This window comes from Sorex araneus, chromosome 6 (genome assembly GCF_027595985.1).
Source record: "Sorex araneus isolate mSorAra2 chromosome 6, mSorAra2.pri, whole genome shotgun sequence".
Lineage (NCBI taxonomy): Eukaryota > Metazoa > Chordata > Mammalia > Eulipotyphla > Soricidae > Sorex > Sorex araneus.
This window is the reverse complement of record NC_073307.1, coordinates 104,115,345-104,131,682: the sequence shown is the minus strand read 5'-3', so window position 1 is coordinate 104,131,682 and position 16,338 is coordinate 104,115,345. Positions and strand designations below refer to the sequence as shown.

The 16,338-nt window shown below is 36.9% G+C and overlaps 1 protein-coding gene across 1 annotated transcript; it reads left to right on the top strand.

The window, feature by feature from the left end:
- The first annotated feature begins 8,059 nt into the window (after positions 1-8,059).
- Positions 8,060-9,007, top strand: LOC101553819 (olfactory receptor 51H1-like). The gene has a single exon (XM_012934920.2). It carries the CDS (start codon positions 8,060-8,062, stop codon positions 9,005-9,007), a length of 948 nt encoding a protein of 315 aa, XP_012790374.1.
- Positions 9,008-16,338: the final 7,331 nt, after the last annotated feature.

Below are 16,338 nucleotides of genomic sequence, written 5' to 3'. Positions count from 1 at the left end.
TTTCACACACTTGAGACTACATATTTCCTCTCTACTATTTATATTTCTCTAATATTTGAATTTGACATAATATTATTTATCCTTCTTCAAGTTCACAGATTCATTTTTCTTTTATCTTAAATGTGCTATAAGTCTAAATAGTGATTTATTTCTCTGGATCGACAGCATAGTGGTAGGTCATTTGCCTTCCATGGGGCTAACCGTGTACGATTCCTCTGCCCTTCTCAGAGAGCCTGACAAGCTACTGAGAGTATTGCACCCTCACAGCAGAGCCTGGCAAGCTACCCGTGATGTATTGAATATGCCAAACACAGTGACAATAAGTTTCACAATGGAGACATTCCCGGTGCCCACTTGAACAAATTGATGAGCAATGGGATGACAGTGGCAGTGGCAGTGATATTTTTAACTTTTGTTTATTGTAATTTGGGTTATTTATCATAATTTATATTTCTTAATGAGTTTCCCCATTTGCTAAGTCACTATAATCATATTTTTAATTTATGAAACTTTTTTTAACACATTTAGAATATGTCTCTGAATTATTATTCATCTGCTAAAATCAACATATATGAAACCTTTTATTTGATCAGATGGAGCGTTAGCACAGCAGGTAGGGTGTTTGCCTTGCACACAGCTGACACAGGTTCGATTCCTCCGTCCTCTTGGAGAGTCTGGCGAGCTACCGAGAGTATCCCACCTGCATGGCAGAACCTGGCAAGCTACCCATGGCATATTCAATGTGCCAAAAACAGTAACAAGTCTCACAATGGAGACGTTACTGGTGCCGGCTCGAGCAAATAGATGACCAACAGAATGACAGTAATACAGTGATACAGTGACAGTGACAGTGGCTATATCCAATGACGATTGTTATGGTTCAGGATTTCCTTCCTCTTTGAAAATCTCAGAATTTAAACTTTTTTCAGATCTTGTGAAACTTCATTGTAAACTTCTTTTATTAATTAAAGTGCTGCGCTTTAAATCATTGTTAGTAATAGTTTCCCACGTGCATAATTCCAACACTACACCCATCACCAGTGTACTCACCTTCATCCGCTAAGGCCCCCAATGCTTTTCTCTTTCATTGCCCCATATACAAATTCAATTTTGTGGATCAGTTCTCTCATGTATTGCCTTTGACCCTCTGTTGTTCCCTTGCTGTATATCTTTAGTCCCCTATATAATCTTTCATATCTTAGATTATTTTGTATCTGTCTTTCCTTCTGACTTCATACTGACATCTGACTACTCAGCATCATATCCTCTAGCTTAATCCATATCATACCATGATATGGATTCATGATTTTGCTTTTTTCTTGGAGCTGCATACTTTTCCATTATGCATATATACCCTAACATCCATCTGTAGTAGAACATTTTGGGCTGTCTATGTCTTGGCTATCTTAGAAAGCCTCAAAACATTTAAACTGTGTATTTTTAGATATCATAGCATAAAAAGCCTAAATTATTTATTTTTAGTGCACTTTTAAAATTTTTCATTTACTTTTTTCTTTTTTGCTTATTTTATTTCAAGAACATCATTACAGAAAAGAATTTTGTCCTGTTTTCTTCTGACAGAAATTTCATGCAATCTTCTCCATCTATAATATTAGTACCTCCAAACCCAGTTCAGGGTAAATCACAATCATTTTCATTATTGAAACTGAGAGCAACTTTGGAGTTGAAAGAGTTGGACCAATGTGGCTGGAATACTAAACTTATTTGGTGTTTTTACACAAATAATGTGTACAATCTATCCAGAGACTATGTTGGGAAGGAAGCAGTTTCTTCTTTATTCAAACTGAACAGAGACATAAAACAAATCAAAATGATGAAAAACTTCAGATAATTATAGCAGAAGAAAAAAAAATTATAGATGAAAGGTAGGTTCAAATTTCCCAATAAAATCAGGCGATGCTATAAAATTCTCCCTCCTCCCCCCCTTCAAACACAGACGTCACAGGGATTATCCAGAGAAGTTGTAAAATAGTCGTAGGGCCAAAAGGGGTACAGGCACTAGCGGGCCTTTGGAGAAGTCTTCATAAATGTTCTACTTGCAAATCTCAAGAAGAAGAAAGGAAAAACTAGTTCTAAAAAGGATTACATAGCTGGATACAAAGTAATAAATAAATAAAAGGTGTAATTATTCCATGTGTTTTGGAGACAAATTGTACATTTGTAAAAGTGGCTTTATTTAGGGCTCGGGCAATAGCACAGTGGGTAGGGTGTTTGCCTTACACACCGCTGACCGAGTTTCTATTCCCAGCATCCCATATGGTCCACTGAGCACCACCAGGAGTAATTCCTGAGTGCAAAGCCAGGAGTAACCCCTATGCATTGGCAGATGTGACTCAAAAAGATTTTTTTTAAGTGGCTTGATTAAAGATGTTGTAAGAATAATTTTGGAGCTGGAGGTAGTAATAGAGAGGAGGGTATTTGCCGTGTGCACAGTCAGCCCCATCAGTTTCAAGACACTGTATGTGGTTGCTCAACACCTCCAGAAGTTGTAACTGAGCACAGATCCAAGAGTAAAGCCTCTGCACCTCGAGTTGTGCAAAAGCAAACAAAAATATTTCCTAGCTTCTGGTGTACTAGGAAACTTTCAAAATAAATATCCTGTGTATAGCTCTTCTCCTATAAGGGGTTGTTTCTGGGTCAGTGGCTTTTAGTTTTTGGGTTTTGCCACTATAAAATTAAGTTATACAAAATGTATAGATTATTTAAAGTAAATTAAAATGAAAATAAACATGTAAGTAGTGTTATCCACGAATGTGGGCATGTAGAACATCACACTGTCATCACATTGTTCACAGATTTGCTTGAGCGGGTGCCAGTAACATCTCCATTTGTCCTTGTCACGTGCTAGTGTACCCTGATGGTGTATTGGGGGCTCTTTTAGGGTCAGGGGAATGAAGAAGAACGTTATTATTACTGTTTTAGGCATATCGAGTATGCCACGAGTAGCTTGCCAGGCTCTGCCTTGTGGGTGGGATACTCTCGGTAACTTGTCAGGCTCTCCGCAAGGAGAACATCACAAATAAAGTAAAATCAATATGTAAGGATTTATAAAAATATATAGGAATATCTGTATTTGAATATATCAATATATACATACATATATTCATATTCACACATTTATAAAAATGTGAGTTTGTGGCATAAATAGTTTGTATGTGTCTATATGGATGTATTAATGAGTTTGATAAGGTTTGTTTTTTATTTACAAAATGTAATATGCTTTTTGAGACACTGAGGGTTACTGTTTCTCATTTTATAAATTGTCAGATACATTAAAGAAGAAGAGATAAAATTTCACTCTCCATATATTAACTGCTGTGTCTTATTTCCATTTCTAAATAAGCAAATTAAAACCAAGAGAAGGGCAGTTATCTCAGGTGATTATCTAGGAAGTAAAAAATACAAAACCTATTAAATTATGTTTTGACATAATTCTCCCATTGGTGGTCACACTTATATAGTTGTAAAAACATTTATTGTCTCATCTAAGTAAATATTTTTTAAATATTTACTCAAATATTTACTAAATATTTAGTAAATATTTACTCAAATAAATATTTTCAATGTAGGAACTGTGAACTAAGAGGGAGGAACCAATTCCATTCAATGGTAAAAACCATGAATTCTAATGCATCACATATCAACAACATATGGTTCTGTACAGCTTAGCTGTAAATCCAGGCTGAAATAGCTTGATTTAAAGTTATTGAAAAGACAATTATAAACTAAAACGACAAAAGTTTTTGCTAGTAGTCCTTTCTAACTGATATACACGCACGCACACACACACACACACACACACACACACACACACACACACACACACACAGAGTGAAGGGAATATTCCAGAGGAGTTATGAAATATTTGTGGAAACATAAGGACTCCAGACACCACCTGGGATTTGGAAAAGTATTCATAAATGCTCTGCTTGTTATTCTCAAGAATAGAAGACAAAGCAATTCTAAACTGAAGCACAGAAGTGGATGAAGGTAACTGATGAATGTTAACCATTTTTTTTTACATGTCTTCCATAAAGTTCTGTGTAGGATTTTTTTTGCTTAACATATACATAATTTCATTAAGTGCTCTGGAACTGCAGGGGGTGAAATTACTAAGGAAAAATAAGAAAAGATTCATGAGGTAACAAAAAAAAATAAGAGACAAGGGAACTGAATTTAAAAAATTCTATTTAATAAAAAAAGATAATAAAACTGGACAGGAGGTAAGCAGGTAAAAGAGAAAAAGAAAAATAAGGGAAAAAAGGGCACACTCTATGGAGAAGGGCCTAACATCTATAGGGGAATAAAATGAAGATTACAGGAAAGAGTAAATGAGGATTTAATTGGGAGCTAGAGAAAGGGGACTAAAATTTTAAGAAGAATGGAGAGAGAATGGCAGAAAAAAGAATATGAAATAAACACAACATATCCAGATAACAACAAGGAGAGTCACATGCATTGAGAGAAAGATAAAGTTCTATGAAGTGCCTCAACACATCCTTGTAATTCAATCTGAGAATATAGTTTTGTGTGTGTGTTTAGTAAAAAAAAATCTAACATGAAAAAATGAACTGATTATTCCCAAATGGAAGTCATCAGAATTAAACTCAACTATGAATAACCTTGTAAACCATGGTGCCTAAATTAAAAAAATAAAAGAATTGCTGAGAAGAAATATTTAATCTATGAGATGAAGGGCTCTGCATGACCATGTAAAGTTTAAAAAAAATCTGCTTCTTCAAAGTGCAGCAAGAAGGTTAAATCAAATCTTATATCTGAGTATTCTGATTTAGTAGACTAAACTTCTTTCAAGAATTCTTCCCTATTTGATGCATCAAAATCTACAGAAAACTTCTTGTTCTTTTGTTGTGTCTTAAACAGAAAAACCCTGGTATCAGTGCAGGGACAGTAGAAAGAATGGTCAGAGAAGTGGACCTGGTCTTGTGCATTTGGCCATACTTCCTGCCTCCAAGTTTTCTTGCTTGGACTCTGGGGGAAAAAACAATTCTTGAGGTTTTTTTAAAAATCCTAATTTCACACCAATTCCTAGATGAGAACAAAGACACCAGGATTATCTCTCCAGCATTACTGATTTAAATTTATTTCTGTGTTCTCTGAGAAAAGTATTGTTCTCTTACTTATCAAATTTCAACCAATACGTTACATCAGGGAGACGTTTGAAAGTGTACAAGACTCAAGACTTATGAAAAGAATAATGTCTTTCAATTATCCACACTTATGACTGTGTTTGTCTTAATTTTTTCATCTGGCGCAGATGAGAAAGCTAATATGTCAGATGATAGGATAATCATATGTTTTCTCTAAAGTTTATCTTCTAGTAGGGAAAATATACATTAAATAAACACTTATGAGATATTTCTTTAGCAATACTAAGAAACAGGATGTGAAAACAGCGTAACAATGAGTGTTAAATATTGTGGACATGTGTAGTTTTACTTCAGAAGCATTACAGACTTTATTTTTGGTGAAGCAAATTAGTATTTATTGAAGACTACTTAGATGTGAGGGGAGAGAAAGAGAGAAAGCATGTGTTCAGGAGACAAGGTGGCTTCTCCACATTGGACTGAGCAGAGACTTTGAGATAAACAAGTAAGTTATATATTCAAGGGAGAACATTGAAGAGCAAGTCTAATTTTAAAGTGGCAAAGATCTTTGTTGAAAGGCATCAGAAAGAGGGAAGAACATATGTGAAAATCCCTACATCAAGATATATTTTAAGAGGAACAGACACTCAAAACTGTAAATGTGGCTGAATTGTAGTTATTAAATAGTGGAGTAAATGATGTGAATAGTGCTAGAGAGATCAAGAGTAAAGCTAAATAAGAAATTGATATTTTGCTCTAAAATAATTTCTTAAAGGACTTTTGCTTGTTGGATAGATAATATGTCATATTTTTCAAGTTTATTCTGACTATATTATTGTAAGAGTAAACTAGTGAGTGGAGAGATCTCAGTTAGAAAGTCTGAAAGAAATTTGATAATAGTATGTACTGGCTATATAAAAACAGAAAGGGATTTATTATTTTGTGTGTTTTGGAGACAAGGTGAAAATTGCAAAAAAAATATGGCATGATAAAAGATGAAGCTGTAAGAATAATTCAGGGACAGAGAGATAGTGCAGAGGATAGGGTGTTTGCTTTCCACATCAGAGTTTGATCCCGAGATACCACATATGGTCTCCGAGCAAGTAGCCAGGAATCAGCCCTAAACTCTTCCAAGTGTGACCCAAAAACAAAATTAAAATATCCTTAATTTATGACTGACCAAACATTTTTCAAAATAAAAATCCTGTGAGAAGCTATTGTCATTTGAGGTTGTTTCTGAACAGTGAACTTTAGTTTTTTGCTTGTTGTATTTTCAAATGAAATTATAGGAGAAAAATGAATATATATATATACACATATATGTGGAAATGACTGGAAAACAATTTGAGCAGTGTTATCTACGTATAAGACATGTAGGTGATTATAAAGTCATATAAATTGTAGGTATTTGGAAATATATACAAATATGTGTATATTAATATACTCAAATATAACATGAATATGTTCACACACATTTTGAGAGGATGTGGTTTTATGTCAGATATGGTTTGTATTAGTGTGTATATAGTAATGATATTATGAGTTTTACAGGTTTTTTATTATTGTTTACAAAATGCACTATTTTATTGAGACACTAGATACCACTTGTTTGTTCTAAATATTTTGAGAGATATAAAAAAAGACTCAAAAATACAGTAGAAAAGACATCGGCACTTATATGTTTATTGCAGTACTATTTACAATAGCCAGAATCTGGAAAAAGACTTAGTTCCCGAGAGCAGATGACTGATTAAAGAAACTTTGGTACATCTACATAATGGAATACTATGCAGCTATTAGAAAAGATGAAATCATGAAGTTTGCATATAAGTGGATAATCATGGAGAGTATCATGCTAAGTGAAATGAGTCACAGAGAGGGGGACAGACATAGAATGACTGCACTCATTTGTAGAAAATAATGTAACAGAATGGTAGACTAACACCCAAGGACAATAGAGATAAGGGCCAGGAGGATAGCACCATGGCTTGGAAGCTGGCCTCACATGCTGGGGGAAAAGACAACTAGGAGAGAGAAGGGACCATAAGTGAATGATGTTTGGAGGGCTCACCCGGGATGGTAGATGCGTGCTGAAAGTACACTATAGACCAAACATGATAGCCACTTACTACATGCATTGCAAGCTATAACACCCACAAGGAGAGAGAGAGAGAGAGAGAGAGAGAGAGAGAGAGAGAGAGAGAGAGAGAGAGAGTCAAATGGAATGTGCCTGCTACAGAGGCAGGGGCGGGGGAAGGGATTGAAGGGAGGGGTGGGAGAGATACTGGGAATGCTGGTGGTATAGAATGAGCACTAGTGGAGGGATGGGTACTCGATCATTGTATGACTGAAAAATAATCATGAAAGTTTGTTAAGTCTGTAACTGTATCTCATGATGATTCATTGAAAAATATAAAAAATTATGTTTTTAAAAAATGAAAAATAAATAAAAAGACACAAACTTCACTTCAAACACTAAGTAATGTGTCTTATTCCAATCTTTCTGATAAAGAAATCAAATCCATGAAACTATAGACCCAGTATAGTAGATAGAACATTTGCCTTGCATATTACCTACCCACTCTCCCCACTCTCTATACCCAGTACCCAATATAGTCCCCCAAGACCAACAAAAAGTGCTGCCTGAGCACAAAATCAGACTAAGGACTGAGTAATTCTAGGTGTAGTTACAATTTCTTAAAAAATTATCTTAGATTCTGTTTTGTCGTGATTCTCCCATCTGCAATCACACACACACACACACACACACACACATACATATATACTGTATGTGTGTATATGTGTATGTATATATATATATATACACACACATATATATATATATATACATTGTATCATTTAAATATGTGTTTTCAATTTAGAAGGTGTGAATTAAACTGAAGAGACCAAGCTCATCAGAAGGTGGGAACAAAATGAATTCTAATGCATCGCATGTCAACCACCATAGTTTCATTTTGACAGGAATCATAGGAATGCCAGAGAAAAACCCATGGATGGCTTTTCCCCTGGGACTTCTCTACACTCTAACTCTCTTGGGGAATGGCACTATCCTAGCTGTCATCAAGATAGATCAGAGCCTCCATGAGCCCATGTACTATTTTCTCTCTATCTTGGCTCTGACTGATATTAGTCTCTCAATGTCCACTCTGCCCTCCATGCTGAGCATCTTCTGGTTCAATATCCCTGAGATTTCCTTTGATGCATGCATCACACAGATGTTTTTCATTCATGGGTTTGGAATACTGGAATCAGGAGTCTTAGTGGCTATGGCCTTCGACAGATTTGTGGCCATCAGAGACCCTCTGCGCTATGCTTCTATCCTCACCCATGGTGTCATTGGCAAGATTGGAATAGTTATCCTCACTCGGGCATTCTCTGTGGTCTTCCCCGTGCCTTTTCTTATAAAGAGGCTGCCCTTCTGCCGATCCAATGTTTTGTCTCATTCATACTGTCTCCACCAAGATGCCATGCGACTAGCTTGTGCCAGTACCCGAGTCAACAGCCTCTATGGTCTCATCGCAGTCATCCTCACCTTGGGACTGGACGCCCTCATGATTCTTTTTTCTTATGTTCTCATCCTGAACACAGTGCTGGGAATTGCCTCCAGGGATGAAAGGCTCAAAGCTCTCAATACATGTCTCTCTCACATCTGTGCTGTTCTTCTCTTCTATGTTCCCCTCATTGGTATTACCATGGTCCATAGATTTGGAGAGCATTTACCACCAGTGGTACATACGCTAATGGGCAATGTCTATCTGCTACTTCCCCCTGTACTGAACCCCATTGTCTATAGTGTGAAAACCAAGCAAATCCGCAGGCGGATTATCTATGTCTTCCAGAGGAGAAAAAATGGAGCCTAGGGAAATGGAACCAAATGTGTGTTACCTTTACACATTTAGCAGTTACAAAGAAGTCAAATTATATACAGCTGATAAAATGTAAGTACAGCAAGGGTAAAGATTAACTATATATATAGTCTTGTTCTAGACTTACTCCATTTTCTAATGCGTGCATTTTGATATATGTTTTGTCATACAAAATGCAGTTGAGTTAATATCTGAAATTATATGTGGCGCTGGAGCGATTACACAGTGGATAGGGCATTTGCCTTACATGCGGCCGACCCGAGTTCGATTCCCAGCATCCCACATGGTCCCCCAAGCACCGCCAGGAGTAATTCCTGAGTGCATGAGCCAGGAGTAACCCCTGTGCATTGCTCAGTGTGACCCAAAAAGCAAAAAAAAAAAAAAAATTATATGTGGGCACCAGTGATGACAATTATTCCCTCCTTATTCATATAATTATTGTAAATTCTTATTCACATACTGAGTTATATCTTCTTTTTCAACTAAATGATAATTATACCCAGATTCCTTCAAAATGCCCTATAGCACTATTGAAAGCCTGAGTATTTCAGATATTTTTTCATAAAATAGAGCAATGCAAATTATGACAGATTTAATCACATTTGTCTCTTTATTGTGGTCTTTATTGAGCAAAAGTATCCATAAATAAATTGTGAAGTTTTTATGCTTAACTTTCTTTTAAGAGAAATAACTTTGCAGGTTCTTAATTTTTCTGCCACATGCTTAGCATACTAAGAAATATTCTTCATTACTCTTTGTATCGAGTATGACTGAAGTCCATTGTTCTGAATACTAAAGGATGCAGTAAACATTACTTGATTATTTGGTAGTAGGAGAACTAAAATTTTTATGAGAACAAGTGAAAACATTTATCAACAAAAGAAGTACCTAGAGTGTGATGAGTCTGTCCACTGCATTATAATTTCATATTGATGTTAATATCTGCTTTAAGCATTTTCTTAATGATCACACAACAAATTTGTTTGAGGAATATTTATTCACTCAATAAACATATGCATTTAACAATAATCAAATATCAGTCAAGATGATTGACCCTGAAGATACATTAACTTTCTATTCAATTTTATAATATATATAGCTCTTTAGAAAAAGAAAAATAATAGGTAGATATATAGATATGTACATTAGAAGATATATATAATTGCAAGTCAAATAAAAATTTTTGTGTAATTTAAATTTTTATGGATGCTCCTAATAATAGTTGCCAATATATGGAGATATATATATATGGAATCTAAATAAATTTTCCTAATAAAGTTTGAGAATAGTTAGAAACATTTTACATGTGAGGGAAAAGAAATTAGAACACTTACATAACTTTTTAAAAGCTTATAAATTACAGAACAGTTTCAAATTTTGATATGTTGCATTTAAAGTTTATGAACCGAGACTTGACCAGTATCTCGGGGTTTTGTAGACTTGCAAGCAGAATCCAGAGAGAAATAAAGAACCAGTGATTCGAAGAAAAACATTGATGAGTATTAAGGAAGTTAGCAACACTGTTGAAACCTTCAGATGTCCAATTGGCGCAGGGAAAACTAAATTAACCTAGTGTTTACAATTGATACGAAGATTGTATTTTCAACAGAAATTGAGTGTTGGAGAGATATCACACTGGGTAAGGTTCTTGTCTTGCTGATGGCTAACTTGGATTTGATCTCTGAAATAGCTTATGAAATAGCTCTGCCAGGAGTGACCCCTGAGTGAAGAGCCTCAGTGGCCACTGTGCCCTCAGTACAGCTAGTGTATCCCATGACTCCCCATAAAGTAAGAAAAAATCGTTTGAAAATTGGGGCTGGAGCGATAGCACAGTGGGTAGGGCGTTTGCCTTGCACGCAGCCGACCCGGGTTCTAATCCCAGCATTCCATATGGTCCGCTGAGCACCACCAGGGGTAATTCCTGAGTGAAGAGCCAGGAGTAACCCCTGTGCATCGCCGGGTGTGACCCCCAAAAAAAAATTGTTTGAAAATTGTTGTTTTGAAAATATTTTGAAAATATTAATTACAAACATGTCACTGATTATGCTTGTCATTAATGATTATATAATCTATCTACAAGGAGAAAATGATATGACTTTTATTATATTAATCATAACTCATCCTTCAAGTTGTTCATTTTTCTCAATGTGCTATCATACATATTAAATAATCGAGTGGTGTCTGTATATAATTATTATTGAATAAAATATAAAATACAAATATAATATGTACTGTTATATTCAGTTTTCTTATACACTTTCAGTCAAACTTTTTAAAACTATCAATCTAAATAAAGGATGAAATATATTAAATGTTCAAATACTGTGATAACAGAGACAATTAGTTTAAAGTTCCCTTTGAATGCCAATATTATCTGATTCACTAGTGAGATTATGATGTTGCTAGACCAAAAATATAATTCAATGACATTTGAGTCAAATGCTTCTTAGAATCTTATTTCTTTACTGGCATATTCTTTCTACACATATTCCACATCCTCACTGTGCAATTCCTTTTCTAGTTTCTGTATTCTCAATGTTATCTCCGTTGTCTCCATTGCCAAAGGAAAGCAATGATATTATTAAAGATATCTTCACATGAACAAATAAAATATTTTTGCCTCAACCTGCTACTTTAGTTTGCTTTACTCAAGTGAATAGAACACTTAATAATCTCTTGCTTTTAAATCTCTTCAGATTTTATGTCTACTGTTACACTTCCTACTTCTATTTTCTCCTTCATCTGAACCTGTCTTGTAGGGTGAGGAACTGAAGATGGAGCTGATAAGAAGGCAGAGCTTCCACAAATTTTAGAGCAGAACAAACAGCCTAGGGAAATGGAATCATATATATAATGCCGATTAAGAAGCATTTTCAGAAATTGAAAGGGGCTAAAATTGCCTGGCAAAACTTAAGGAAAGGCAAGACTTGTAGGTAAAAATATAAAACACAAACCATTCTTATTCTTAGGAAACACAGTTTGGGTCCCTGCAACAGACATCTGCATCATGGGACAGTGGCACTTGGCAAGACAGAGGGTAAAAAATAAGAGGAAGTTAGTACACTGTTAGAAAAGTCCTTAAGAATCTAGAGAATGATGAAAAAAGACTGAAAGAAATTGAGAACAGTGCAAATGAAGTTTTAAAGCCCTCATAGGCAACCTGTCAGCTCTGAAAGGAAAAAAAAAATTAACTTCAGCAATCAAATTTAAAAATGTACTTATTTGGGCCAAGCGATAGTACAGGGGGAAATGCACTTGTCTTGCACACAGACTACCAGGTTTGATCCCTGGGATCCCATATGACCCTGAGAACCTGCCAGAAGTAATCCCCCAGAGCAGAGCCAAGAGTAAACCCTAAGCATTGCTGGGTGTGGGCCCCAAACCAAACAATAACAACCCAAAAAGTGCCTGTCAAGGTAGCAGGTTTTTTTTTTTTTAAAGTAGCAGTTTGCAGATGGTGGGTAGGTAAGGAACCCTAGTGGAGGGAAGAGTACCTGGTGGTGAAATTGGTGCTGAAACATCACTGTCACTGTCACTGTCACCCCATTACTCATTGATTTGCTCGAGCAGGCACCAGTAACGTCTCCATTGTGAGACTTGTTGTTACTGTTTTTGGCATATCGAAGATGCCATGGGGAGCTTGCCAGGTCTGCTGTGCAGGCGAGATGCCACGGGGAGCTTGGCTCTCTGAGAGGGCAGAGGAATCAAACCTGGATCAGCCGCATGCAAGAAAGCCCTACCCACTGTGCTATTGCTCCAGTGCTGAAACATGTATGCCTAAAACCTGAGTATGAATAACTTTATAAATCATGGTGCTTGGATGAAGATTAATAAATAGTTAAACATTAATAAATGATGATTTGAGGTTATTTTTCTATGTTGAAATAAATAAGCAAGTGTAAGACAGTTACTGGATGGTTCTACTCATATGTGAAATATGAACAACAAAATCAAATTGACAAAAAGAAGAAAAAAATCTCCATTAAATTTCAATACTCTTAGACATGTGAAAACTATGAGGGTAACTAGAGGGAAATGGGAAGGACCAATTGGAATGCAGTTTAAGTGCCTTTTAGATAGGATGATGGTGCTAGAAGTCTAGAGGTGGGTGCTAAGAGGACAACACAGATAGGTATTAAAGTAAACCCCTGAAATTTCATGATACTCAGAACCTAAGATCAATCCAGCAATGTGTTGTGAACCTGAACAAAGTGTTTAGAGGTAAAAGAATTTTTAAAAAACTTTTCTTGTACACACTACTTTAATAAATCTTGGGAAGGCTTACATACTTCTAAAATAGTAACTTAAATAATAGACAAATAATGCCTCTAACCTCTCAAGTTGTAACTGAATTTTCTGTATTTTAACATTTTCTCAATAAGTACTTCAGAAAAAAAATCATCCTGACATTAAAAAGGGATATAAGAAGCTCAGATACACACATGCTTTTTTTTCTTTTGACTTCCTGTAAGTAAAATCCAAAATGATTGTTTACATGCTATTATCAGTTTTTTTATCCACTCTGCCTTTCTTAAGAAGTCTGACATTCGTTTGGTAAAATCATTGCCACTGCTAGATAAGGTTTTTATTTCCTGAACATATCCCAAACTCCTTCTCATACCATACCCCAGGGATTTTTACAGAGTAAAAGCTTATGCTCTCCCCCAAGGATTCCAAGAATGAGGAGGTCTCTCAAGAACTGTAATATCACTCCCTAGATTCTCAAGTTGAAGACATGAGATAATATTTTGAGGAGACCATTAGGAAAATATGTGCCAAGGGCGTGTGTGTGTGTGTGTGTGTGTGTGTGTGTGTGTGTGTGTGTGTGTGTGTGTGTGTGTGTGTGTGTGTAATGAATTGCTGGGGAACTCTAGACTATGGTGTTCTGAATCACAATCTAAGAGCAGTCTTATTCACCTCATTCTTTTCATATCCCAAAGAAGTAATTGCTGTTTTTAGTTTTCTCTAAAATGTAACAAAGTTAGCAAGCAAAAAACGTATGAAGGAAAAGTGATTACATAAGTTTCCCATTAATAATGTTTCCCCAATTAATTACTTTTTCCTGATATATCATGTTTTTTTTCAGTCTTCAATAACACCCTAATAAATGTAACTGCCCTGTGCATAAAGAAAAACATGAGGTCTTGGGGGCTGGAATGATAGCACAGCGGATAGGGCGTTTGCCTTGCATGCGGCCAACCCGGGTTCGATTCCCAGCATGCCATATGGCCCCCTGAGCACTGCCAGGGGTAATTCCTGAGTGCAGAGCCAGGAGTGACCCCTGAGCATCGCTGGGTGTGACCCAAAAAGCAATAAATAAAAAAATAAATAAATAAATAAATAAATAAGAAAAACATGAGGTCTCTTAGGAAGACTTTAAACAATGCACAAATCAATCAAGAGACAATGAATGTTCTGCAATACTCAGCTGTCTCTTTTAGATCATGCAGTTATACATAATTTACAAATAAGCATATTCCTTCCAAATTTGTATCTCTTACATTTATTCTTTGTAATAAACTAAAGCTCGCTGAGGGGCGAGTGCACTCGCGGGCTCTCCGGGCGGCTCTGTCTCACCACCCGCGTTCGGTGCTCTGGAACCGCAGTGTGTGGACTGGATCGGGATGGCCGGTGGTCAAAGACAGGCTAAGGAAGAACGAGGACCAAGCTGGTTGCTGATTAGTTACCGTTTATTCAATCTTCAATCTTTCTCATCTCCTGCACTCCCAGCTCCGGCCTCTCTCTGGATCTACTCCTGCTTTTTCTGGCTTCTCTGTCTCCTCCTCTCTCGCCCTTGCCCCTAGGTTACACCCAGCCAGGTAGCAAAATCAACATAAGAAAGCCCTTCCTGAGGGCAGGGCACTCCAAAGCCCTTCCTCACTCTTAAGGTTTTTTTTTTTCTTTTCCTTAGTCCAGGAACTTATTAACATCTTAATACTAGTTATTTTTGTATGGACATAGCAAGGGATACACTGAGGCTTGCAAGGCAGCTTTCCTGGCAACATCTTGCCACAGGCTCAGACCACAGCACTCAGGCCAGATTAATCATTCCTCACCCTAGCAGGGTCCAAATCTAGTTATCACTGTTTGGATCATGACAGCATTTGTCCATGATCAAGCTCTTAACTTATAGTTAAGCATTAGGCACTTTGGCCAGGCCCATCTCGATGCCAGGGTAGCACACAACTCACCACTTGCCCTGGGTCCTTCTTGTCCCACGTTGGGACCGTGCTTTGGGGGTGCTAGGAAGTAAGGGCAGCTGAGGCTTAGGCAAGAGAACAGATGCCCTGGAGGAAAATGTCATGTAGAGTCAAATGACTCCCAGGTTACAAAAGCATAACATTTGTTAAGTCTTCCTGTGACCATACAAAAAGGACTTGCTCTGAATAAACTATGCAAAGGACTCAAGGACAAGAGAAAAACATTGTTTACAAGTCAACAGAACACCAAGAAAGAAGCTACAAATAAACAAAGAGGAATAGGAGCACTGTAATGGGAGTAACCCAATAAACCTAAACTACCTAGAACTATGTTATCCTACAATTCTTCTGTTGATTTTCAGAGTTACATGTGTCCTTGGGATAATGGTCATCATTTCCATATCATATGCATTTACCAAAATCAGCAAATCTATTTATTAAAGGGCTGGAGCCATAGCACAGCAGTAGGGCATTTGCCTTGAATGCGGCCAACCTGGGTTCAATTCCTTCACCCCTCTCAGAGAGCCCGGCAAGCTACCAAGAGTATCTCACCCACCCAGAGTGCCTGGTAAGCTACCCGTGGCGTATTCAACATGCAAAAGAACTGTAACAAACAAGTCTCACAATGGAGACGTTACCGGTGCCTGCTTGAGCAAATTGATGAACAACAGGACAATAGTGACAGTGACTATTTAATAAAAAGCAACTATTTGCTTCCCAGGTAATGAAACTTGATGTTTCTTTAACTTTTATATCTCAATTGGCAAGACAATTCACCTAGTCGCAAGCAATAGCAAAGTATAATTCATCCAGTGTATAGTATCACTGGGCTGAAGCGGTAGCACAGCTGTAAGGCATTGACCTTTCATGCGGCCAATCCATGTTCGATTCCTCTGCCCCTCTCAGAGAGCCCGGCAAGCTATCGAGAGTATCCTGCCCACATGGCAGAGCCTGGCAAGCTACTCAAGGCATATTGGATATGCCAAAAACAGTAACAATAAATCTCACAATGAGAATCATTACTGGTGCCTGCTCGAACAAATCGATGAGCAAAGGGATGACAGTGACAGTGATAGTATCACTGTTCACCCTGTATCACTGTTGCCCCATTGTTCATCAATTTGC

What these genes read in the sequence shown, in the direction of transcription:
- LOC101553819 (XM_012934920.2), top strand. Translation starts at nt 8,060, where the DNA reads ATGAATTCTAATGCATCGCATGTCAACCACCATAGTTTCATTTTGACA.